Here is a 27528-nt window from a genome sequence, read left to right on the forward strand (position 1 = left end):
CGCCCCCGGGTAGTGATGGCTCGAGGCGCCTCAGAGACTCGAACGCACCGCGGGATGTGGCTGATATACCCTAACAAGGACACTTTATTCTCCAGTTTTTGCAGAAGCTTCCCCAAATTCTGCACCATCTTGTTCTGGGGTAACTTCTAGTGCCATTAAACGCAAGAACTTTCGGGGCTTTGTAAAAAAACAAAATGAGATTACTAGTGCAGAAGTGCAGCTTCTGGAGTTACATCAGGAGCCAATGGTGCATTTGTCTGCTAAGGGGAAGGCACAGCATAAACTATTGCCCACTGCTTTCCATTGTGAAACACAGCTTCTGTCTTTCTGAAGGCAGCATAAGATAGAGACACATCTGGTTCAGAGGCCAAACAAACCCCAAAACGACTAACTCTGCAATGTAGTAGCTCTCTTGAGTACTGTGTTGCAATTCGAATACTGGTTTTGTCCCGGTGGTTTGTTTCAAGACTTTTTTTTTAAAACTTGCTGAGCCCTACTAGCTGTTAACTTACTCTGTAGAAACTGGTGTCATGCAGATAAAAATACAGCAGGGTGTTTTATACCTCTCATACCAGGCTGTTTGCATTGCAATGGTTTCTCATGCATTAATAATTTCTTTGGGACTATCTTCCTTTGATGTGCCTCTTTTCTTTCACTATCATTTGCTATATCTGTCAATCATTAGTTTGCTTGGTTTCAGATAAATGACAAAACGAGTGTTTTTTTAAAGGCACAGATATGAATAATGTACAGATTCAACCACAACTCTAAGAAAACCTGTTTGTAGGCAGACCTTGACAACAATATATAGTGCTGCTTAGTAGAGTGTAATTTACTATATATCTCCCACAATTCTTTGAAACTTACAAACACAATGTTGTACTATTTACTATTGCTTTACAAGCTACCTTGTCAAATATAGTTTTAAAATAGCGACACAGTAAAAAGGCATTTTTTTCTCTGTAGTTGTTTCTTCTTGAAGTCTTTCCCAAGCATCCAACAGAGGTTTCATATTGCCCTGAATCCCTAGTTTCAGAATCTGAATTTTTGTTTAACCTAATTCTAGGCTACAGAGTTGCCTACAAGAGCTTACTAACACAAGCGAAAATTAGACTGCTGGAACAGAAGTGTCAGTGTGTGAAGTAATTTTATTTCTATTTTACAAATGCTTTATAAAGTTGCAGGAAAGAGGCTGAAACATCAGTTCTTTCAAAATTATTTCACAGAACCAGGTTGGGAAAGACATCTGAGATCACTGAGTGCAGCCTGTGATGGAACACCACCTGCTCAACCAGAGCATGGCACTGAGTGCCATGTCCAGTCTTCCCTTAAACAGCTCCATGGACCGTGACTCCACCAGCTCTCTGGGCAGCCCATTTCAATGTTTAACAACTCTTTTTGTGACTAAATCCTTCCTGGTGTCCAACCTGAATCTCGCCTGGTGCAGCTTAAGCCTGTCCTCTCATCCTGTTGCTTCTTGCCAGGGAGAAGACTGACCCGCCCGGCTCCAGCCTCCTTTCAGGCGTCAGGGCCTCCCCCGAGCCTCCTTCTCTCCAGGCCAAACACTCCCAGCTCCCTCGGCGCTCCTCAGCACACTTGTACCCCAGACCCTTCCCCAGCTCCCTGTCCTTCTCTGGACACACTCCAGCCCCTCAAAGTCCTTCCTGATATGAGGGGCCCGGAATTTACAAACAAACTTTTTATCTGCTTGAGAGAGCTGAATGCTAGGAACTCATACTTGTAGGACTGAAATATTTAGAAGTCCTACGTAGCACCACTGAATTTGCAAGAACCACTTGCGAGAAAGCCCCCTTTTCCCCAATTTTTTACCCTTCTTCGGTAAGGGCTCGATCCACACCCAGAGATCTCGCCTGCACCGGGCGTTCCCAGCCCAAGCTCCCGCCCGCTCCGGGCCGGCGCCGCACGAGTTAAAGGCGGAGCCGTTTGGCCCCCGCCGGGCGCCGTCGCTGTGGCGGCGCGGGGAGGGCGGCGCGGCCCGGCATGGCNNNGCCCCGGGAGCGCGGCATGGCCGGCGCCGGCGAGCAGGCGGAGGACGGGGAGGAGAACATCCTGTACGACCTGCTGGTCAACACCGAGTGGCCGCCGGAGACGGAGGTGCAGGTGCGTGTGGCCGTGGCACGGCCGCGGGCGGGGGAGGGGACCGGCCACGTTGGCGCGGGAGGGACGCGGCAGCGCCCCGGGGGCCGCAGGGATGCGCTGGTGCCTCCGGGGAGGCTCAGCGGGATGCCCGCGCTGTTCCTGGCGGGCACACGGGCTGTTCGTGCCACCATTGTCCCCTTGTGCTTTCGCGTCACTTACTCCCCACCGTGGCTTATGCCGCCTGGGATCCCCTGAAGTGTTTCTTGCTTATTGAGCAATCTGTATGGGATTTTACTGTTGAGCTGGCACAAGCGAAGTTATGCTGAATGAAGCCCAGGTCTCATCTCTAGAAGCTACTGTACGGAGAGCTGTGGAGTCTGTGCTGCTGAAAATAGGATCTTGGTTGAGTTTACCTTGTACGAGGAAAATCAGATCTTCTTTCTGGACTCCTTTATCAGTACAGTTGTGTCTGTATTTGCAGGAGTAGGGTAAAAGGGAAAAATATTTCACTTTATGTCCACAACGCACACAAATAGCCATTTCTGATTTGTTAACCTAGCGCTTAAGAAATCAGAAAAAACTGTTCTTGTACTGCAGGTTTTTAGTTATTTTTAGCTGTTCTTCTTCCCAGGTCACCAGAAGGGCTGAGAAGCTCTTTCATCTTACCTTTTTCATGTTTTCCACTGCAGTGTGCTGAGCTTGCTGCATCTATGTCTGCTTGTCTGATTTGGATATAGAGGATGCAAGCAATGTGGTTTTGTTTCTTTCTTGTAGTGGCTTTTAGGTCCACTGAAGTTTTTAATTTATTTCCCCCTGAAAGTTGGTAATAGAAGCATTTTAACAAAGTTTTATGCCTAATGAGAAAAACTGAATAGAAAATATGTAAAAACATCACAAGTGGGAGAATGTGCCTGTAAAAAATTACTAGAGCCATGGTCAAAAGAATAGGTTTTCATTTATCAGAAAGATTTTTTTGTTGCTGTTGCTCTTGATCTGTAAATCCTCAGTTTCAGCAACAGGTATGGGTGTTTGGAAAAACATGATTGCAGTATTACCATTTATTAGCTTAATAGATTATTTGTACAGATGAATTGATAGTTGAACCTATTTTAATTCAACTGTGTTTTGAGAAATGGTAAATAGTCTTTGTTTTTAGTAGCATATGGAAACAAATTTCCTGTTGCAAACCATGAGGACGACTTAGGTATGATGACACAAGGCTGTGGTTCTTTTGCAGCCGAGTTAAGGGGGCACATTTCTGACAAGTGCCTTTTCTGCTGCCATTAGCGTTCCTGAGGTTGTATGGTAAGTTGATTAAAGAAGTGATTAGTCTGAGAATCAACGTGTTGTCTCATCTCCTTTTGCTCAGTGGTCCCTTTAATACCCCTGTAGGTACCGAGGGGGCTGTGAATGGTGTGTCAGTGAGGTGACACCTCCCTTCAGTGGCAGCATGTGGGGATGCCAATTTAAAGTGACTGTGTAACCAGTCTGAAGGTCCTCATCTGCCCTGGTAGTCAGGATTTCTAAGCATCGCTGAATTCTGCTTGTCAGCTTAAGCAGATGGTGCTGGTTATTTTAAACTTGGTGTTTCTTGCCTATTTATTTTAAATATGCCTGTTTTCAATAGCAGAAGTTGGAAGATTTGAAAATACTATGCTGTATAGTTTGCTTGGATTTACATTCTTCTTGGAAACTGTCAGTACTCAAGGGCACTTCTGACAGTCTTTTTACCATTTTAGTGGGAAATTGATTTTACACTGACAACATAGGCAAACAGATTTTTTTGTCAGTATGAGTCAGTTTTTGCCTTAAGGTGTCTTAACAGTGATATTACTTAGGTGATTGTCCTGAGAGACTAAGTGTCCTTAGGTGGCTTTCTCTTTGGAACATCTGTCTCTTTTAATCCTGTTTTTTTCACACTCTTCTTGTAGAACTGAATCTTTTGGAATAGGTTAGGCAAGGAATGATGGAAAGGGAAAGAAAGTTGAATGCTGCACTGGGAAATGAATTTAATTGTCTTCCTATGCAGTAATTTAGGCTACAAAGCCAGACCTTAAACTTTTACAGATCTTAATTGACTGTTTTTCTGTTTTTTCATTTGGGATGTTTAATTTTTAATTGCAGAGTACTAGAACTTAGAGCTCTAATTACTGGAAGATGAGTCTTGTGATGAACATGTAAAATCATGTTCAAATTCAAGACATTGATGAAACTGGCATGGGTCTCTCAGGTTGAATGCCCAAATTTGCTTTAATTTTAATTTTGTCAGTATTGTCATTCACCTGTACTGAATGTTCTGGTAAGAGTTTTTTTGGGGGGAGACGAGGAATGGCAGGGGCGGTTATAGCAGTTATTTGTGAAGGAAACACACCAGGAATTGACTACATCAGGGAAGAGAGTGGTGTGGAAATCAAGCAGTCTGTGTTCAGGATAGTGATGCCATTGTATATAATGCAGTGTTTGAGAACACTGAAATATATAATGAGAATAAAAGTAATTACTGAGTAGTAGATCCATGAAAATAGTGAATGAGGCAGTGGCTGTGGGCGAGGTTGCAAGAGAGGACTTGTGAAATGATTTATGGAAATATAGGAGATTGAACGCTTTTCTTCAATTTATTTTCCAAAATGTATCACCTGGTCTTGTGGGGTTTTTTTCCATTACAGTTTAGTGTTTTGAGATTTCCCCAACACCCACCGGCTGCTGTCCCCCCAGTAAGCTTGCAGAGTATGCAATAAAATCTAAAACTAAGAAGGTGTCTTGTCAGCAAGAAAGTTACGTAGATTTTATTTCTGGACCGCTATAGGGAAGGAGAAGTTGAAGTTGTTTTCCCAAGAAGGAATGAATTAAAAAAGAACTACAGCATATTTGGTAACCATTGCTATAGCTGAAATGATAGGAATATATTATAAAAAGTAAAATTCAGGTATTCAGGATATAACAGTAAATCAGTTTTGTGAAGTGTTGAAGATATGTGGAATAGCAGCCTGTAGTTTAGGCTCAGGAGCAGACACTTCAAATGTTAAAAAAATTCTAAAGAGATGTAAGCAGTTTTAGGAAATAGTTTTTACTGGGAACTTCCTCATAATCCAAAAACTTTTAACAAGCTCTGCTTTTAAGGTCCCTAGGAAATTCAGCTCTCCCTAAGGTACTAGAATGGCTGTAAGAAATAATTTATGCTCTCACTTATTTTACTGTAATGCCTTGTTATTTCCTGGCTGATCAACCTGAATGTGGAATGTTATCTATTAGTACAGCTGTGTTTGCTTCTTACATGCTGTGAGATGACAGCCTGGTTATTTGAAAGACTGTTTATGGATTGCAAACTTTGCCTGGAAAACTAATCTTTACTTTAATAATTTAAATTTGGGAGCCCAAATATTATTTTTTAAGCATAGACATACTGCAGAATGTTGATAAATTTGTATGTCTTTCAGAGTTTACTGCCTTGTAACTTGGTGAGGTCTGAATATTTCAGTTAATGAGAAATTTGGTCTATGTATTTTATATTGAATGGAAGAGAAAATTCAGTCATTGCCTACTCTAATACTCAGTTTGTGGTGCTCTGATATTCTCATTAGAAAGGTATAAGCATGATTGCTTATTTTGAGGATTTGTTTGTGGATCCTTCCTTATTGGTTGTCCTTGTTCTCTTCTCAGTTTGTATCTTTTTTCTTACTGACAAATAATTTTATCTCCTCTTATAGATAAGAAAATATATCCTGTGTTGTTTTGTATTCCTTTTTCTGTGTTTGGAGAGTGCTTTCATTTGTGTAGTGGCTTTAATTGCTCCCTCTGCCTAAAGCAGGTCAGGGCAGGTGGAAAGGCTGTGTGAGATGCTATGGAGTATAGGTGGTTATCTGAGTGGCCACATTACATAATACAAATTGATGTAAAAGGGGGGCTTTTTCAGAAATAGTTTGTTTTTCTTGATGTTTCTGAAACTTTCTTGAGCAATCTTTAGGTAGCTTAGCACTTAGATATAGCATAATATGTTGTACACCAAGTACTTTGACTGCTAGGCATTACAGATCATTGTGGCATTTATTTGGCATAAAAAGAATGATTTCTAATAGCTTACAGGAGAACATAATCAGAAGGCAATGTCTTTTGTTACTACCCAAAGATTGAGGCAAAGCTGAATCAATAGACAATCTGTAGCACATTTTGTTTATTGCATTTTGGCATTTAAATTATTTGGCATTATAGCCTGTTTTAGCTTATGCAGTTAAAGTAGACGTTATATGAAGTGGTGAGTAATAGAAAGTACATAAAGAACTTGAAGGCTAGGAACCAACTTAAACTTAATCAGTGAATGTATGTATGAGTATTGTATTTAAGTTAAAATGTGTGACATGCTGTCTGATGATTATTGTTGTAATTGCAGCCAAGAGGCAACAGAACACATGGTGCATCATTTATCATCACTAGAGCAATTGCAGGTAAATATTTCTTGTTCCTACATTCATTACTTCTAAGACTGTGTGGATTACTTGTAAATTACAATTTCTGCCCTTTAGAGTGCCTAATGATGGAAGTAATGGAAGTAGAGTACAGCATGTGTTTTCAGGAAGATGTTTTCTGATTGTGAACTTGGCTGTGTTATTTTTATGTCAGTTTTGTGAGCATTCTTGTCTCCATTGGTTTGTGGGGACAAACTAATGAACCATACATCTTAGAAATTAACAAGCTCTGTGTTTTGCAAATTGTATTTTGCAAACTGTATTTTTTCCCCTTTCTTAACATCTCTTGCACTAGGTTGTCTGCTAGTTAGTTCTATGAGGAACTTTTAGATTCTGATGATATGGCATTGCATAAATCAAGTGTTAAATGGCAGTGAAAAAAATGTGCAGTGGATTGTTTTTTTTGTTTGTTTAGTTTGTTTTTTATTTGCCATTTGCATTTATTCTAACATTAGAATTTGTTTGCCAAGTATAAAGGATTTTTCCCTCAATACCGTTTTCTTTAATGAGAATTGAGATTCCCTGTGCAGTAAGCTGGAGTAGGTTTTAAGACTACTAGAGGTGTAATTTTTACCTCTTTCCATTATAGGTCCTGCATTGTTTTTGCTTCGGTACATCTGGTACAGGTAGGTTTTACAAGAATACTGCAAAAATATTTGGTAATATTTTTATGGATTTTGATTTGATGGAAAGTAATTCCTAATGGGAGTAAAACAGAACACTTCTTTAGAATATTGTCCAAGGAATGCTTAGAATAGCCACTTTTCATAAATTGAGTTGCAGCTGAAGTCTGAATAGAAGAAGATTGTATGTACTAGTTTGACTTCATGCTTTTCTCAGAAGCTGAAGTAAGATTGCAGTTGGAACAGGTTTCTCCAAACACATATTTGTCCTTTCCACTCCTAGCTGAGGTACTGCAGAGGAAGCTGTTGTGAGGTTTTTTCTTAAGCCTCAGTGACAGATATGATGGCATGACAGGGTTTGCTTTCTTTGGAGTAATAATTTTGAATTTTTTTCCTTGACAATTCAAGCTCATACAAAAAGCTTGGTAACTATTTGAGCAGCACTCATGCCATTTATAAATTTAAGTTTTGGTTCAAAAAGTAATGAAATGGTCCCAGAAATTTATTGGGGTAAGTACAACATTTCTGGAAAATTTCAGCTCAGTGGTTATATGGCTCAGCAGGTTTGAAGATAACAGTTTCCCGTTTTAAGGGATGATCTGTTATGTGGAAAGGGACATTAATGGGACTTCCTGTGAAACAGTACTGTACTTGAATTTGGCAGACAATGCTGTTTTCCCTATTGCTGGTGTTCTACTTTATTTTTGTGCACCTACTCCCCCACCCCTGTTCTCATGAGGGGTGATGTTTATGGGCAACATACTGACATGTGAGTCTAGTTGTAAGAATCAGTCATAGACAGAATTCACTTACTTTTCTTCCCTCCCTCCAGTAGTCATAGTTAAATGATAAAAGCTTGAAATTAGTTTTTATTCTAGTTGCTGTTTTCATGTATTTGATAAAAGAGTTTTGGAGGGAGCTTGGGAGGCCTCTAGTTTAAAGTCCCACTAAAAGCAGGAGAACACTGAATTCTGACTGGGTTCCTTGGGACTCTATCCAGCTAGATCTTGGAAAGGTTAAAGGATTGAGAAGCCAGAGAGTCTCAGCCTGTTCAAGTGCCTGACTGTCTTCATGGTGAAAAAAATCTCTTCTTAATGTCATCTTGGAGCCTCCCTGCTTTTGAAATTACAGAGACATTTAGGCTGGAAAGGACCTTTACAGTCATTGAGTCCAACTGTTACCTCAGCACTTCCAAGTCCTCCAAAGGGTTGATCTTAGTTTGTTGTGTTCCAGCCATGCACCTCTGTTGCTCCCATCTTCCTGGTAGTCTCCTAGGTATCAATGAGAATGCTGCCGTTTTGTCATCCTGAACCCTTCCCTTCTTCAGGCTAAACACATACAATTCCCACAGCATCTGATTTATTGTAGGGCAAGTACTCCAATCCCCTGATCATCTTGGTGCCCCTCTGGTTTGCTGGTGGTGTTCCAGTGCGTGTACCAAAACTGGCTGGTGACCAGTGTGTCAAGAGTGATAAAGAAGTGATCAGTTCCCTTACTATGCAGTTTTCTTCTGTTAGCAAAAACAAGACTGTTGTTAGCCTTTGTCGTTGGCAGGGTGCAGTGTTGATTCATGTTCAGTTGCAAACCCTCTCGGGTAATTGATGGTTGCCTTGAAGCTGAGTTGTCTGGCGTGTGTATCTCAGGTGCTGCATTGGTTCTCTGTGTGTTCTGATTGAGCCTGATGTTTTGGTATTTCAGCCCTGCAAAGTTTTCTCTGCCCGCTGGACTGGTTCGTCTGGTTAGTAAGCAGATCAACTGGCACCTCGTACTTGCAAGGTAACCAGCTCCCATACTTTGCCATTTCTGACAGGAGTGAATGTATTAATGCTTCCTCTGCTCCCCCACCTTCCCCACTCAGCCATGCTGAGTTGATACTGTGCTAAAGATGAGCTGTTCTTTCTGGTCAAGAGAAATACTGGAGGCTCTCACAGGTGGCCTCTGTGTGCTGCCTAGGGGCTTCTACCTGCTTCTCTCAGTTAGTGCACCTCTCACTCAGGGCCGGATGTCTGTCTAGCTTTCGGGGCAAAGTGGCTTGCACTGCAGTCATTTTCAAATTCAAGTCCTGAATTTGGCTGATTAAAGACTTACAAGTTGTCAGGATATGTAATTTTAAAATAACCGATTTATATTTGTGGAAAGTGAATGCATACCCTCAAGACCTGTCTGCTATTGCATAAACAGAGAGTTCCAAGACTAGAACCAACTGTTCTGCAGGAATTTTAGCAACATCAGTGAGATCACTGGCTTTTAAAAGTAAGCACAGAAAAGTGGTTCAGTGACATGGTTACATGAAGGTAGTAGGGAAAGTTTTAGTTTATGTTGCATGCAAAGACACATAACTTAGTGAATTATGATTGTTTATACCAGATAAAGCAACACATGGTTGTGTACATTGCTGTTGTAAAATTATCTGTAAACAACATCATACTCTGACCTCCTATGCAGTGGGATTTTAGACATTGTGCTGTTTTTTTAGTGCTGCTGGAAAGGAGTGGCAGATAGATTTCTCTGAAATGGAAGGAATATCTTGACATGGATATTTTATTTTAAATAAAAATTGATATTTCCCTTTTTAATTTCTTGTTAAAATTTTTAAATGAGGCAATTTATATCTAACAGTAGAGAAAAGCACCTTGTACTCTGATGCACATTCTGTAAGGAGTGGACTTTAAATGAACTTTCACATCTGTTTTTTCTTTCAGCAATGGTAAATTGTTGGCAGTTGTTCAAGACCAATGTGTAGAAATCAGGTAACTTAGCATTATCTGTTACTTCAGCTCTGGAGTTCTGAGAAAGTGTTTCTGGTCATTTGTTAGCAATACTTTTACAGATTTCTTTTTTTGTTTTGTAATGTTGTATATTGTGAAATTTATCCATGGAATGATCATAAAAGCAGGAGCTTTATGTTTCTTTTTAGTTCTCAGCCATCCCCCATTGAAAAAAAAACCCAAAACGCAAACCCAACATAAACGCCCTTGACCTCCCTCCCCATTATAATAGAGGTGTTGATATAAGTATATATTTGTATCTCTGTGTTTTCAAGATGTGAAAGAAAAGCAACCAAGATCCTCAGAAACACTCAGCACAAATCATGGTCTTTCTAACCTTTGCCTTTCTGCACCCTCTAGAAATTCTCCCCTAAGAAATGGGACAAGGAGCTAGTACATAGTGTTCTTCTCTGAGGAGTAGCTGGCATGTATAATACTTCACCTTATTTTACAAGTGGTGTGGATTGCTATAAAGACTGATGCTTTCCCTTTTCTTGTGCTCTCTTAAGAACAAGCTCTCCTTTGCCAGTTCAAGAGCACATTTAGCTGTAGAACAGATCTTGATTGAGTGTGTTTACTCGCTTCACAAAAATCCATTTGCTAGAAGGTCAGACCTTCCATTTATATGTAAAAGAAGCAAGTGTATGAAAATTGTTCAATCAGAAGTGGTGTGAGCACCATAAACGTCAGCTTAAGGACTATAAAATAAATCTTGTGTTTCAAGTGTATTAATGTAACTATATTCTTGCATTGTTTCTAAAATTGTAACCTAGAGAATACTGACTAGTTTTTTTTTTTCCTAAAGTTATATGAAACACTGAAATGATGCTGTCCTATTTTGTACAACATTACAAATAAATGAGGGATGTTGGTATTTATGCAGTTGGAGGGTCTCTAAAATACAGTTAGTTACTGTAGCTGCCTAGAGGGTGAAAGTTACTATCTGCTTTTTTGAACAAGTAGTTAGAGGCATGCAGGTCTTTGAATTGTGCTTTTGGAATATTTTTCTAGTGTTCTTTTACAGAAAATTGAATAGTGTTTTTTTTGTATCTAAAGTCATACGAGTCTTTTTTCTGCAGGTCTGCAAAAGATGACTTTGTATCCATAGTTGGAAAATGTCAAGGTATGTCAACCTCTTCATTATTAGTGTCATCATTGTTATTCATACATTGCTAAATGGTGGTGTTGGTTTACTTTAACTTCTTAAAATCACTCGAAAGAATCTCTTAATAGTTTTGCTTTGTAACTAGCTCCGTTACCCTCTCTCTGCCACTTCTTTCTATGATGAATATATGAAACCTGAATTTGTAATGAAATGATAGTTAGAATTAATGGCTCTGGGAGACATATGTTTTTCTTTCTTTACCTTCCTCTGAGATAAGCTTGTAATGCTGGTAGACCCCCTGCATTTTTTTGATGCAATTGACTTTTTTGTTCTGTTTAAGGGTTTATATTTATTTTTTGCTTTTATTAATAATTTTGTTATTTTTTCATAGTGCCAAAGGATCCTAACCCTCAGTGGAGGAGAGTGGCGTGGAGTCATGATTGTACATTACTTGCTTATGCTGAAAGCAGTGGAACAGTCAGAGTGTTTGACCTGATGGGTAGTGAGCTTTTGGTCATTTCACCGGTATGTGCTCTCTTGGGTTAAATACAAATATAGTAGAACTTTTTTAAGGATCATGGATAATTTCCACTTTCTGACCTTTTTTAAATCATGGCTTGGTTTGCTATAAATGCTTACACTATGAATACCACACAGAAATGGACCATAAAAAGTTCCACTATAATACATCCACCATATGATCAATAAAAGTCATGTGTAGCCCTTACAACAGCATAAAAGCATATGTTTTACATCTATCTTGAATTTTGGTGCATCTGTAGGTGCGTCAGGCAGTGGAAGTACGGAATCACCACAATTTGTAGTAATAGAAAATAAGTCTGCACTTTGTATGCAGTCAAATTGTAAACCAAGAAATGTTTCTGCTAGAGTACTTTGCTTGGTATGATATTACATAATTGCTGTTGACAGGCCCCACACAATGTATTTTCTATTTTGTGTTTCAAAGGGTGTATTGAGCTGGTTTGTGAAGGTGGCTCAAGTGTATTTCCTCAGTATATTGTCTTTGCAAACTTTGTAATAATACAATTTCTTTATTATCAAGATAAAAGCAAATGTTTTTAGTTTTAACTGAAACATGATTTTTTAAAATACAAGACAATTTAACATTCTAGTTCTTTCAGTAACAAAGACACTTTTTAAAAAATCCCCTTTCTCTCCCAATGTCTACCCTCATTTTTGGGTAAAGACAGCAAGTTTTCCAGGCGATCTGAGTTACGCTATTGCTGGATTGATCTTTCTAGAATACAAAGCAAGTGCCCAGTGGTCAGCTGAACTCCTTGTTGTTAATTATCGTGGAGAACTGAGAAGTTACCTTGTAAGGTAAGCATAAATTGTGACTTGCTTTGAGATGGCACAGTGAACTTCAAAGGAATTCTTTCTACTCTTTAAAGAAAATAAATCTGAAGTAACACATATATTTTTTTTCCCGGCATTCTTAGTGTTGGAACAAATCAAAGCTTTCAAGAAAGTCATAGTTTCAGCTTTGGCAGCCACTATGCCCATGGGATAACAACTGTCATTTATCATCCTGGTCACAGGTAAGCGTTCTCTTTGCTACCTGACATTGGTATGTAAATGATGAACAAAAAGTGGCAAAAGTAAGCATTGAAGTGTGTTGGGCAGGGAGGGGGAGGAAAATCTATTCTTGCTAAAATTGGTATTTAGGGCATCAGTAATAACAAGTCATGTCTCTTCCTACTATGGAAGAGGAACCTTAGTTCTTCTCACTTAACTTTCATTATTTCATTAGTAAAATTATGTCCTTTTCTGTTTGAGTACCTTGGATAAGCAACATGCACTTTTTAGAATGTCAGGAATAGCTTCAAAAGAGGTTTCTGAATGTGGTGAAAGATGGGTAAAATTGAAGGATAAATTTAGTTTGGTTTTTTTTTCTTTTTGTTTTGTGTGGGTTTTTTGTTTGTTTGTTTGTTTTTGTTTTGTTTTTCTGTCTGAAATTCATTGCTGGACTTATTGCCGAGCCCATTTTCCCTAGTGTTCTGAGTGGAACTGCCAGGCTTGGGTATTTGGAGTTGTCTTTTGATGTGTTTTCTCTATTAGTAACCTGTTGAGTACAGAAACTGGACTTGAAATGTGGACTGCCTGCCTGCATGCTCTTGAACCCAATGTAACTGGAATAGGTCCTGGTTAACCTATTACTTATGCCAAAAATGGGTCTACTTTTTTAGTGTCAATTTGTTACGTACCAGGAGAAACTCAACAACTCTATTTCTATTTCTCTTCAGTTGTAGGAACTAAACTTTATTCTAGATATTTTTCTTGTATTAGATCTGCTAGGATTGAATCTTTTAGTGCAGTGTTATATCACTGTATTGTTTTAAATGGAAATTAGGCTTGGATATAAAATACCAGAAGAAACTCACTTTGAAAAAACTTCTTCTCATTCTTCAGTATTAAGTGAGCTGTCATATCTCTCTTAGGAAAACAGTTTATTATTAATGGGATGTAATGTTCTTCTACCTTATTATTTTGAGAGATTAATTTTATATATGGCTTTTTCTTTCCACCTAATTAATATTTAGTGATTTCACATAATTAATACTCAGTATACTAAATTTACAGTTTTGAGGTAATAGTTGTGGGTTATGGAGCTGTGGTAGCACTACGTGACAGACAGCAGAATCAACCCAGTGTTTCCTTTCATCAGACCAGGGTTAATGGTTGTAGCAGTTCCTGCTATGTGCAACCTGTTGAGTGACTTAGTAAAGTTGAAAAATTGACACTTGAAAGAATGGACAATTGGATGGAATGGACAAAAAACAACTGGTGTTTTGCCCCTGATGGATGCAAGTCTTTTCTGTTTTTGAATTTAGTCTCTGGTAGAAACCTTGTAAATTTGACATTGGAGAATTCCAAATTTGTGGATGGAGTCTCTTGCTGAAATTTTCTTGTTATCCCAAAAAAGCCTAGAAGGGCTTGAACACAAGTACTTCAAACTTGTGCATTAAAGAAAATTGTTGATACACCTCAAAGTTTTAATTTTCAGTAATGTGTTTGATCATTTAACGCAAGTTCAACTTCATCATTTTGTGCTTTCTTGCATTTCACTTAATCTCAGGTGGTGAAGTTTTGCTGATCTCTCTTCATTGCTTGTAAGGCTCGAGTTGCTGCATTACGGTATTACTGTGTATTTGCTCATGGCCCATTACAGTGCAATAAAATAGCAGTTAAGAACTTAATTTACTTAATTTTTTCAACTAGCTGTAGGATAGTTGCAAAGAGAATATGTCAGTAGGGAATATTTCTGAATCTGTAGGAAAACTTAGAGCTATAGCTTTGGGAAAAAATCCAATAATGACTTTTACTGGTTTTGAAAAGTATTATATACCTTAATTTAGATACCTAATATTGGCGTTCTCACGTGATCCTGCTTTCATCTAGGATGGAGTTTATGGTGCATTTTAGTTGACAAAACTTAAATGTCTGCTTTAGTGTGAGCTCTTTATAAAGTCAAATCCAAGGTTCAACAGCTGCTTGTTTTGGTATCTTAATCTGGAGCTGAATGTATAATTTCTGGATTATCTGCAATTGCTGCAGAAAATGTTTGATGTTAAAGCATAAAGTTTGCACTGAAGGGCTTGTGATGAAGCCCTTCATCACAAGCCCCCAATCATCACTGAAGCTTCAGATTTATTTAAAATTTTTGTACCAAAATTGCTAAGTAAAGAACTGCCTGTCAAGGTTTTCTTGGATAACTCAACTGAGCTTGTTCTTGAGACTGATGTTACACTGGTTATCTTCAACCCAACTTTGTATAAACCTGTGGAGTGGGGTACAATTCAGGTACTGCAAGAGCAGCCAGTTTTTGAGACTGGAGGTACTCTTCGAGATCATCTAATCCATTCACCTTCACCTCGGGGTCAGCTAGAGGAGGTTGCTTGGAGCCATGTCACTGCAAGTCAAAGACCTGCACATCTGTGTCCTCCCTTAGGAGCATGGTCTGTGTCAAGGACTCTGAGGTGCTGGGGAGCTGCTCCAGAGGGTACTGGAGACTGAGCCTGGCAGCACATCTCTGTGATTTTTTTACATCATACACAAAGACTGGTTCTGGCCATCTTTTTCTGCAAAATGGTGCACTCTAGGCCTGGCATTTACATAGGTCTTTTTCCAGGTTTTGTTGAAAGGGTTCCTGACCCGTGCTAATCAGGTGTCCATCTGCAGTAAAAGCTCAAATCACCCTTTGATTAGGAACAGCTGGCAAACCTTGCTAAAAGCTTCTAAAGCATGCTAGCTAGCTCTTCTTATCAATGACAAACATTGTGCAGTTCCTCAAAGGCTTTCCAGGAATCCTCTCATGGTCTTAGGAGTCCTCAGATGGTCCTAGAAGTATGCAGGTATTTAAGGATCTAGAAATGAATCCTGGAAACTGCTGCATGTTGGCTGTGCTGTGTGTAGAACACATGTGCAAGAAAACAAATTAGTATTCCTTATCTTCATGTCTCCTGTTGCAGTTTTTGGTGAAAGTAACTTCTGTTTTAGTGCTGTAGGCTATTCTTACACCATAGAATAACCAAAACTCTTAAGAACTTCAAGCACCACTCTCAAGAGAGATCTTACCACTTTCTACAACTACGTGAAATGTGGTTGTAGCCAGGTGGGGGTCAACCTCCTCTCGCAAGGAGCCAGGAAGACATTGAAGAAGATGAGGCTTAAACTGTTCCAGAGGAGTTTCAGATTGGGCATCAGGAGGAATTTCTTCACATTAAGGGTGATTAGATATTGGAATGGACTGCCCAGGGAAGCGATGGAGTCACCATGCCTTGAGCTGGTCTAGTTGACATGGTAGTGTTTGGTTGTATGTTAGGCTTGATGATCTCAGAGGTTCTTTTCCAGCCTGATGATGTGATTCTGTCATTCATCCATGGTATAAAGTCATCCTGATGTATGTTTGTGACTAGCAGGAGACATGACAATACTAAATAAGTTTTACTGATGTCTTAAAAATGATTAAATGTGGAAGGAATTTTTTTCCCTTTATTCTTTTTTTGGCTTTTGCAGGTGTAGTTTTGGCATCCCTGGCAGCCAGAGCTGCGCTGTGCAAGCTGCAGCTGCTGACAGGGGGCAGAGCACTTCGGGAATGGTGCGGCCTTGGGGAAGGGATAATGCAGCATTCCTAGGGAGGAGCTTTGGGCTCCTGCAGTTGTGCCTTTTATTGTAGATACTTTACCTTTTGATGGGTGACTCATTACAACGATACTTCCCAACAGACACCTATTCTCAAAGTTTTCATCAAAGTAGTCATCAGTTTAATATAGAAGTGCTTGTTAATAAGGTGAAAGGGCTTCAAGAGCAAATACTGTGATACAGTTCAGTGATGATCAGCAATAATTATGAGACTTACATAAAAGGTTTTAAAATGCCACCTATGGTGTGCAGTGAAAGTATTACATGCACATATATAATTGGTACAGTGGCTTTAGAAAACAGAATTGACAAGCCTTAATGGGTTCAGTTCTTCAGTGAAAGAGAAGTAGTTTTTGTACTATGTCTGAATAAATGGGAATCTAATGCTTAAACAGAATGATCAGAACTTGTTATATGTTTAAGCAGTAATTTTTTATCATTTTTGAGGGTGGGAGAAACTCAAACTTGTGGCCAGATTTATTCTAGATGTTGCGAGTTATGACTTACCTGGAAAGCTAGGGGTGAGAATGAATACGTATACATGCTACAAATAACAAATGTTACTTGAATGATACTTTTTAGATTTCAGGGTATTCACAGACAAAGTTTATTGGGGCTGTTAAGCATCTTGATATATTTAGCCTTTTTTTACTCTAAACAAACTGCTATAGACTTAGGAAAATTAAAAAATATGTGGCAGTGTATGAAATCATAATGAGTCTCTACATATTTTACAGACTTCTCCTTGTAGGAGGCTGTGAAACAGATGAAGATGGAGTGTCTAAAGCAGCTGGTTGTGGAATATCTGCTTGGAGAATTCTATCAGGCTCTCCCCATTACAAACAGGTCACTAGTTATGAAGATGATGTTAGAACAGTAAGTTTGTCTCCTCATTTTACTGGATGAATATTGTCACTGGAAGCTCAATAAGTATCTCTTTATGAAAGATGATTTAATGTGATGTTTTGCTGTTTTCTAAGCTGTGATACATCTGTCTGAACAGTTATCGTTTTCTCCACAGCATCTGTCTGGTTTTGCTTTTTCTGTAGTATGATTTGAACTTTAAGTTCTTAATTATCACTTGTGGTTTTAAAACCAAAAACAAGAAGAAGGGAGTCTGTAAATTTCCAAGCTACAATATTTTTTGCTCTTAGTTGTACATTGGCAAACATTACTTGTCTTTGTTGGAAAAAAGTTAGTTTGTTCTTCTATTACTTCAGAACAAAAGGCAGCACACCTGGAATAAATATTTCAGTTTAATTCTGGCTCTTGATTTCTTTTGCTTCTAGTAGAAGTAAATGTTTGATTTGGTAACAGCTTGGTTATACTGAAATAAATTTACAATATTCCAGGATAAATTCCAGTGTTTACTCTTTTATAGGTATTGCTTAGTATTGCAAGTGAGTTGTTAATTTAATTGCAAATGAGGAGTGCTTTTCTGTGACATGTCTACCTACTGAAGTTGACAGAATTATACCAACTGGATTTTATTATGCTTGAATTATTTTAAAGTAGGCAGTCTTATGGAAGTTTAAAAATAGGAGCATCACAGAATAAGCTGAGTTGGAAGAGACCCACAGAGATCATGAAGTCCAACTCCTGGCTCTGCACAGGATACTCTGAGTCACACTGTGTGCCCAAGAGTGTTGTCCAAACACCACCTGAACTCTGTCAGGCTGGTGCTGTGATCACTTCTCTGGGGAGCCTGTTCCAGGGCCCAACCACCCTTTGGGTGAAGAAACTATTCCTGATATCCAGCCTAAACCTGCCCTGATGCAACTTTAGGCCATTCCCTCAGGTTCTGTCTCAGAGAGCAGAGATCAGGGCCTGCCCCTCTCTTCCCCTCACAAGGAGCTGTGACTGCAGTGAGGTCTGCCCTCAGTCTCCTCCAGGCTGAACAGACCAAGCGACCTCAGCCACTCCTCACACGGCTTCTCCTCAGGGCCCTTCACCGTCCTTATGGCCTTCTTTGGGCACTCTGATCCTTAATCTCTGTCATCTATTGTATGTAATGTATATAATGAGTCAGTCCCTGCTGACTCATTCAACTCACTCTTGACAGGACCCACAAGTCCCTTCCTGTGGCACTGCTCTCCAGGCTCTCATTCCCCAGCCTGCACACAGCCAGGGTTGCCCCAGATACACAATCTGGCACTTGGCCTTGTTAAACTTCATATGGTTGGTGATTGCCCATCTCTCTAATTTGTCAAGGTCTTTCTGCAGAACCTCTAAAGAATCTTGCAAAGTTATTTTAGTATTTTAAATATGACTTAATTTTTGGTGCCGAAAACAGTGTATGAGATTGTTTTTCATGGTATGATTTGTTTCTGTTTTACAGGCACAGAGAAGAGGATTATTAAGGATTATGAATTTAAGATTTTACAGCAGGCGAGGAACAGAACAGGTATTAAGATCTAGGTCTATCTCAGAAATATATTTTACTACCACAATTGTCCATTAATGACTACCTGAGAGACTGACTGCAAGTAGGTTTTAATTTATGCAACTTAGAAATTAATCTTCTGTTAAATTAATTAAAAAGCTTTAGCATTAAATGGAGTAGCTTGCCACTTATTTGACTTCCTTAAAAATCACTTGAATCACTGGGTTTTAGGAACAGGTCTAGAGATGTAGAGTTCAATATTAAATGTAAAGCTGTATTCAAAAAAGAAGGTATAAGAAGCCACCTAATTATTTGTTAATGAATGTGATAATCAGACCATGTTAGATGTGTTATATTTTCTACAAGAAGAAAGTAGATTGTGATGATGTTTCTCAAGTATATGCCCAAGAGATAAAGAAAAAGAACAAAACTCAGCCTTCTGCACTACATGTATCTCACTAGAAAACAACAAAAATACCTCAGCCCACAGTTTTCACCATGTGGGGAAGAAAAAATGGATAGATTCAAACTAATTATTTATGGCTCAAATAGGACAGACACAAGGAATTTATTTTTATATCTGAGATACTCTGGAAACATTTTGCTAAGTAGCTTCAGAAGTTTATTATGGGTCAGACTTTTACTCCCAGGATCCATGTGAACCTAATGAAACTTATGATCAGAATCAACTTATTCTTAACAAACTCTGGGTATGGACCTTGTGTTCTCCTCTGCCATGAATGAGTGTTAAACCTTGAATGTTGTGCTGAGGTGTAGGTGTGTGCTTTCTGTATTTCTAAGGTGTTGCACATGGTGCTCATTCATGGCTTTCTTCTACATGCCTTAGGAACTTCCCATGCAGTACTGCACTTTCTTTTCTTATCTCTTGTCTATTCATCATGTGTAGCCTTGGTTTGATTCCTTTTTCTATTCCCCTTTCCCTTCTTGTAAAAAAAATTGTTGTCCCTTCTTTTGCTCTACAAGGAAAGAACAGTAAAGAATCTGTCTACCACCTTCACTCTGTGTCCTCCTGAGAGGAAAAATGGCTGATCTGAGTTGGAAATGACCTTAATAGATTTTTGGAATGTTATAGGTGGTTGGTTAAAAGAAGAAGTTGCCTGCTTAATTGGAAAGGGAAAACAAATCTTTGTGAATATTTCTCAAGGGTGGAACAGGGAGAGATTTTATTTCCTTCACTGAAAACGCTGATAAAGCTGACTTAAGCTTTTTTGGCTGAAAAGCTTGTATTGCATGTAGCTGTACTAAACTTCAACTTCATTGCACTTGCCAGTACTAAATTAATGAAGAAATATGGAAACTTATTTATCCTTGAATGTTTTGATCCAATTTCAGAGATTATGGCTTAAATATATGAAGTATCGTTTTTAATCCTAGTGTGAAATTAACATCATGTTTAAGATATGATAGACATAGCAGCTAGAGGACTTCTAGTATATTAGAACTGGCTACACTGGGTTTTGATTTTTAGTGTTTTAAATGACACTTAAAAAATGAGAAGTGCCAGCCTGCTGAGTTTCTCAACATCTTCTGTTGCTGTTCCCTTAAGCTGATGAGCTGTTTACGGGGGCAGCATTGCCTGCTTTGGCAAAGGACTGATTAATTTTTATAGCTAACGGGGCTTGGGTGATAAATTTGAGTATGTTAATGGCCACCCAATATCTAAATCTCACAGCCAGAGAATTATTACTGGCTGCTGAGTAAACATTTACCTCCTTTCAAGATCTGTGATGCATACCACTGATCAGTTATCTGAACAGGTTATATATTTTACCTCTGTGTTTCTGGGTCCTTAAACAGTCTTTTGTTCTTTGTCCATTGTGCAGGCAAACTGACTTGTAAAGAGAGAAGTGCCATTAGAAGGCATGTGCAATTCCTGGGCAAATTGCACTTGAAAGTGCAGTACTGCAGCTGCCTAAGAGTATAGTCGGAGAATATGAATTTTTTCTAATATAAATAATTCTTAATGCGTTTTAAAAAAACCCTTAATGCTCTCCTTTTCAATTAAAAACACATTTTAGGCATGGATTTAAGGAGTGCTCTCAACAGCTGCAAACCACTGTACAACAGTAAACATTTCTTGATTGTCATTGCTTCTGTGGCATACCTAGAACTTTAAAAAGGCTAATAAATAAAAAAAAAAAAATAATAGTAAAAAAACCTCCCAAGTCCTAGCAAACACACTGACCTGAAAAGAATATTTTTTACCTTCAAATAATACCTACTACTAATATTCTGTAGGAATGCCATTTAAACTTCTCAATTGATGGATGCCAACTAACCTTTCTGTGCTTCGTTTATGTTGAGGTATTTTCTAAGTGGGGAAGTGCTGGCCTAAAAAAATTGGTTAGCTGCATACTTGGAAAAATTTAACTGTGAATCTTTATTAAAAGGTTTTTCAAAGGGAGCTAACAAAATGGAATTTTGTGTACAATGTAATTTTTGGGAATCTGTATCCTGCTGTCTTTCATGGAAGACGAGACACTTTAAGAAATGAATGATCTTTCTGAAAACCTAGAATTTGGTGGGGAGAGGGGTGAATAAATGTAAAACGTATTTTCAGAAATTGTTGTTCATTGCTAGTGTCACTAAATTTGACTTTAAAATTTAAGTGTGTGTTTAGAGTGTCTTGTGGAAATAGCGTACAGATCCAGTTGTAAATGTGCTGGATTTTGTGAATCCTTAAGACGGTATTTTGTTAGAAATGTATTTTGCCTCTCAAGGTGTCCAGAGCTGATGAAAAACTTAATCCAGAAGAATTTTTGTAGCCTTAAGGAGTTAATGTACAAATGTTAAATTATTTTATTTGTATGGACTTAATCTGATGTTCACTACGTTACTACTTGGTCTGTTGTCACACAAGAGTTTCTTGGATTCTGATTCAGTGTCCTGAAATGAACAGTGTGCTCCTCCAAGATCTCTTAATGTCTGTATTTCTTGTATCCTTTTTTTTTGTTTTCCTTTTATTTAAGAATTTGATTTGTAATAATGCCCACCTATAAGTTTGCTCGCAGGGAGGAAGAGCTGTACTAAGCTGTGGTTTGGTAATAGTCTTCCTTGAAGACTGTTAAGGAGCAATTGGGACCAGAGAGTCAGGATAGTAGAAAACTGAGGCTGCTGAATGTTTTTTCTGTACAGAGAATAACCTGCAGTTTTCCCTCCAAGCAGCTCTGCATTGCTGGCAGGGTGTTCTCTTAGGAATGCTGCACTTCCAGGTTTTATTTGCCATATAACAACGTGATACAGAAGTTTACATTCCTAAAGATTTGTTCATGCTCCTTTATGCAGGTTGTTTTTATTCTTCCATGTCGCAACTGATCTCTTACCTTTTTCTTTTAGAATAAGGGTTTTTTTAATATGATTTTAATTTAAGGCATGTTCACTTTTCAGAGTGGAAGATCATACAATTTTTTGTTTCCCTAAAATAGAAAATAAATATAAATTTGGAGACTTTTTTTGGGTATTCCTTGGTGTATATTTTTATTATGTTTGTTTATTTGCTTGGATATCATGTTCGGCAGGATGGAGTTTTCAAGATGAATCTTTCTCCTGATGGAGCTCTTTTGGCAGCTATTCATTTTTCCGGAAAACTGACGATCTGGTCTATTCCATCTCTCAGACAACAAGGAGAATGGGACCAAACTGCTCAGGTAAGAATAATGTGCGTGTTTAGAAACTTGAATTATATATCTTACTCCTCTGAAATTGAGTTTTTATAGGAGATGAGAGGAGTTGGGGTAACTGTGTGTTAACTACACACTAGCTTCCCAGTCAGCTCCATGTTTTTCAGGAGCCCTATACTTACATTTATTATAATCTTTCTATGTTATGCCCATAAACTGAACTTGAAAAATTAAGAAAAAGAATCAGTTATATTGTATTGAATTTTTCATGAGGCATTTTGGTACATTTTGTTAGAATTAGACTGTAACGCCATTAGAATGTTATGCCCATAAACTAAACTTGAAAAATTAAGAAAAAGAACCAATTATATTGCACTGAATTTTTCATGAGGCATTTTGGTACCGAGTAGGTAACACTGTTAGAATTAGACTGTAACGCCATTAGATGAAATGCAGTTATAGACGAGAAGTGGAGGCTAATGTGGTTAAATTTATTTCACTGGTTGAAACCAAATTCTGGATATCTTAGGGTATTCTATTCCTCCCTCAAAATTTACCATGCCTGGTTCCAGATGATGCTGTAGACTATTTTCTTAATCAATTTGCTGTTAAGTCCAACGCTTTTTGCAGGAATTGTTTGCAAAACGAAGTAGGGGAACTTACATTAGGAATTGCTCAGACACTGGCAAACTTTTAGTGACTTGTGTGAATTTAAAACGCTAATTAGTTTTCAAAGAAAAAAAGCCAACTTTATATTAATGAGGAAATGTATTCTGAAAAGTGAAAAATCTGAAATGATGCACACTAGTATGTGAAGTGTTCTGATTTTCCTCCCATTAAAGAAAGGCTTTTTACTTGGAGTACTGTCTCTTATGTTATAAACCTGTGAGAAATAAACCAATATCTGTTCCAAGGAGGGTGAACAAATGGGATCGAAATGTAATTTCAAGCTTATTTAGGAAAGCATTTTTAAATAGCAACCAAAACAAATAAAAAAATGCTCAAAGAATTTCTACTCTAGTGTTGGGATAAGTGTTGTGTCTATATATGCATATCTGTTTATTTCTATTTTTAATACACACTTCAGACAAATTTTGCTCAAGGATGCTTACAGTCAGTTGTATTTTTTCTTTGTTTTTAGCAATAATGAATATGTATTCTGAAGGAGCATTTGCGACTTCATAATTGAGTGAGGGTGATATAAAGGAATATTTAGTGCTTGACTGTTCTCAAAATTTTTTTTATAGGTGAAACTGGTATCCAAGGATCATGTGTGTTTTCATAATATGTGTGCAATTACCTTAGAGTGACCTCATGTTTACTTTTAATTAGTAGACTTTCCTCTTTCTACTGAAAAATCAAGTCTGAAAAACACCTTCTGCTTTATCCAAATGTGCTTCAGTTATTTCAGCTTCCTGTACTTCCACTGTACTTCCAGTTGCACTGGGGGGCAGGATTTCTGTCACTGCTAAATCACGTTTAAAATAACAGCTCTGCAACATAATTCTAAACCTTGCAGTGCATCAGTTAATAATGCTGCTGCTTTTCTTGCACTAGGCTTGAAAGGGGCTTTGTAATTCTGAAAATAGCCGGGGAAAATACTTGGAGAACTGTGCTAGACTGTCACACAGGACCACTACACAGACTCTTTTGGAGATTATTTTATATGCCGCAGTCCTATGTATAGACATGAAAAGCAAACACTTGGCTTTTGATTGCTGGAGAGCCTTTATTTCAGAAATCTTTAGGGTATGATTGCTTTTTAAAGCTGGTCAGGCCATGACTTGTGGTTTTGGTTTTTTTTTTTTCTTCTAATTGTCTGTAGCAAAGTACGATGGTACTGCAGCAGTTGTACATTTATGCTTGAGAAGTTTGAATTTATTGAGAGCATTTTAATTGAAAAATGTGTGGGTCAGCTACAGGGTAAATAAATGGATTCTGTGTTACAAAGATGTACTTGCCTGTAATTTTTTTTTTTTTTTTTTTTTCTTTAGCCTGGCTATGATGAGCTTAACCCAGACTGGAGACTCTCTAGTGAAAAAAGAAAGAAAATAAAAGGTATGCATTACAGTTAGATCATAATTTTGTATCACTGTGCAGTTAAAAATAGTAGTGCAAATATATGAGGACTGAAATAGCTGAATTAAATCTCAGTCAGGCTGCCAAAATAGCATGATTTGAATTTGTAGCATGGTAGAGCTAAATTAGTGTCACAATAGGTTTTTTTTCAGATTCTCTTTTAGAAATGCTTTTATAGCCATAAAAAAAGTTGATATTTCAGTTAGCACAGGATTTCATTTTTTCTTCCTGTAAACGTCTAATAAATCTTGAAAGCTACTGTAATTTAAAGATACCAGTTTAAAATTCTAAAAACAATTCTAGAGCAATTTCCTCTAACTGGATTTACCTCATCACACTCTATTATTTTCTGAAAACTCAGGCCAATCTGAGCAGCCATTTAGCACCTGGTTATTGCATGGCTGTTCCAAGAGTGCAGAGATCAATAGCTATTCCATGATCAATTTGCTGCTGTTTATACACATCTATATTATTAAAAAATTCCTGCTTCATTGTAATATTTTCCTTGGAGATTCTCTCTTCGGGTTAATTCATCTGACCTTCATAGGTATGCTGCTGGTGAAGCACTATTAAAAAGGAATAATCTGACCTGTGTCTTAGTGCTGTTTGGGGAAAGGTTGTTTTCATCAGAGGAGTGGGAAGTGATGTGTGGGGAGCAAAATGAGCTCACTCTCTGATGAACATTTTATCCCAACACCCAGTTGCCATATTCAAGACAGTGACTGGAAGTGCCACAGCTTCCATCCTCAGTCCTAAAGACTTTCTTGTTTATTTGGTTTTTTAGTTTAATATTCCTAACCGTCTCCTCTTGGAATATGTTGATCTGTTTACTTGTCCTCAAAAGCAGTATAGCCTTTTCTGATTTTCATTATTATTAGGTTTGTTGTCATGCTGAGGATGGCCTGATAGGTAATGAAGTAGATCTTTGTCATAGATGAAAAATCTGTTAGTTTTCATGCAAGTAAATCAGTTTACTGTGAATTTTTTCCATATAATTTATATGCATTTTATTTGTAACTGTGACTTCTTTTGTTCTCAACAGCTTTATTTAATACAAAAATGGTTTAGTGAAAGATAACTGATATAGAATACAGACTTAGTGAACCAAGGTTGCAAATATAACAATAAATATCTGTTAGATTAGACCATATTTCTTCATAATGACTGTCTCCTCTGTTCTTACCTGACGTTTAACGTTATCTTTCTTTATATGGTACATTCTTATTTTAGATAAAGAATCCTATTATCCACTGATAGATGTAAATTGGTGGGCAGATAATTCTGTCATCCTTGCTCGCTGCTCTGGTGCATTGACTGTGTCATCAGTTAAGACATTAAGAAACCTGCTGGGAAAGACGTGTGAATGGTTTGAGAGTTCTCCTCAGGTCACTTCAGCTCATGATGGAGGATTTCTAAGTCTGGAGGTGAGGGATGTGCACAAGCACGTATCCTTTCATATTGCAGTATAACAGTTTGCTTTTTTGTGTGTGATCCTAAGGTAGGGGGGTTAAAATAGAAGATGTTATTGCTAATAGGAAAAGTGATTCTTCTTCCTTATCTGTAGATAGGCATTGCAGGGGGATTCTGAATTTGCTGCAGCTTAACTGTTCTAAGGAAAACTTGATAAAACAATAAGTAACTTGTGGAGAGTAGAAGCAAAACTCCTGGCATGTTGAGTCTCAATGAGAGGAAACTTGCAACAGAAAAAAATTTGTGTTGACAGTAACCTTGCCTTGTATGTTAGTGTTCTGAAGAACACTGCAACCATCCCTCTTCCACTTATGTATGGCTCATAAAGAAAGAGTGAACAAGTTTTAATTAGGCATGAGGAACACAGTGAAGGCAGAGCGATGTAAGAGATACATTTTTTGTTTATTTTTAGTAGGATTCTAGAAGGGAGTAGAATATAATAAAGTTAACCAGTAATTTTCTTTAAAACAGAAAATTTTGCTTTTCTGAAGCTTATATTGAAATAGGTCTTAAACATCTTCATCAAAACGTTAGAATTAGAAAATGAGTACAAAGCTTGTGCGTATGTTTTTGAAAAGTTGTATTATTCTGGGAATAATATGTATAGCTAGTGAGTGGCATACCACAGCCTAAGGATGTAGTCTGAGATTGCATTGAATAGAAAACCTTGATTTGAATAGCTGAGAGTTGAAAACACTCCTGTATGCTGCAGTAAACTATACAAAGTGTGAGAAGAGGTCTCCACTGTTCTGCCCTATCTTGGCTGGTGCAGGAGGTGTAGAGTAAAGGCAGGTTACTAAGAAGCCTTCACTTTGGTAGGTGAGGGATGAAACCTCACATCCAGGAGACAGATGCAGTCAGGGTTTGTGGAACAGGTTAAGCAAACTGAGGAACAAAGGGTTTAAAGGAGAGAGGGCGGAAGGATGTTGATTCTGAAATTTGAAGTGGAAGATGTACTCAGTTCTTACTAAACTAGTTAAGGTGTACTAGGTGGGTGCTTCTTGTTCGTGTTTTCTTGCAGTGTGAGGTGAAACTAGTTCCAAAAAGACTGCGCTTGGAGAGCAGGCCTGGTGATGAAGATGAGGGAGATGATGACTCGGACTCAGATGAGGAATCTTCTGCTAAGGACAGATACTTCAGCTACCTAAAGCAAGGCCTGTACTTTGTAACAGAAATGGAACGATTTGCTCCTCCACGAAAACGACCACGTACTATTACAAAGAATTTCCGCCTTGTCAGCTTAAGATCCACAACTCCAGAGGAACTGTACCAGAGGAAAGTAAGTCTGGAAGGAGAAGTCAAATCTCTTTTAATCAGCTTTATTTAGAAAGAGCTTTTTATTTTTCTTTTAATTCCTGCTCTGTTGACGAAAGGATTTAGGCGCATATTTCTGAGAGCGTGTTAACTCACAGTGTACTGTGTCACCTGATCAAAAGGATCCTTTTTTAAAACTAGCATTATAATAACTGAAATGATGTGATGTTTCTGCTGGGAGACACTGTGTATCATTGGCTTGGCTAGACTTGGACATGTACTCATGTTGTTTGCATGTAGTGCGAGACTTGGCAGATATTGAGTGAAATCGGTTTAACTTGTTGGCCCAGGAGTGGGTTAACTTACAGTCTTCTGTGACTGTTTTTGCATATTTTTTCAGATATATGTACAGATTAGCCTCTGAGTCATTCTTACCAAACAAATACTGCTCTGTTTTTAGAGATCTTGGACAGACTGCT

General features: G+C 38.1%; 1 protein-coding gene across 1 annotated transcript in view; it reads left to right on the forward strand.

The window, feature by feature from the left end:
* The first annotated feature begins 2015 nt into the window (after positions 1-2015).
* The window catches only part of NBAS (NBAS subunit of NRZ tethering complex), a 161549-nt gene continuing 136036 nt past the window's right edge, over positions 2016-27528 (forward strand). The window contains exons 1-15 of the mRNA XM_041421181.1: positions 2016-2121; positions 6488-6542; positions 7153-7189; positions 8885-8962; positions 9889-9936; positions 11034-11077; positions 11451-11584; positions 12267-12400; positions 12520-12618; positions 16960-17098; positions 18561-18626; positions 22145-22273; positions 24241-24304; positions 25556-25749; positions 26817-27074. Coding sequence (XP_041277115.1) covers positions 2026-2121; positions 6488-6542; positions 7153-7189; positions 8885-8962; positions 9889-9936; positions 11034-11077; positions 11451-11584; positions 12267-12400; positions 12520-12618; positions 16960-17098; positions 18561-18626; positions 22145-22273; positions 24241-24304; positions 25556-25749; positions 26817-27074 — 1575 coding nt within the window. The 5' untranslated portion in view covers positions 2016-2025. The remainder of the gene's footprint in view (positions 2122-6487; positions 6543-7152; positions 7190-8884; positions 8963-9888; positions 9937-11033; positions 11078-11450; positions 11585-12266; positions 12401-12519; positions 12619-16959; positions 17099-18560; positions 18627-22144; positions 22274-24240; positions 24305-25555; positions 25750-26816; positions 27075-27528) is intronic.

Source organism: Onychostruthus taczanowskii, unplaced genomic scaffold, assembly GCF_017590055.1.
Source record: "Onychostruthus taczanowskii isolate IOZ18803 unplaced genomic scaffold, ASM1759005v1 scaffold11, whole genome shotgun sequence".
Lineage (NCBI taxonomy): Eukaryota > Metazoa > Chordata > Aves > Passeriformes > Passeridae > Onychostruthus > Onychostruthus taczanowskii.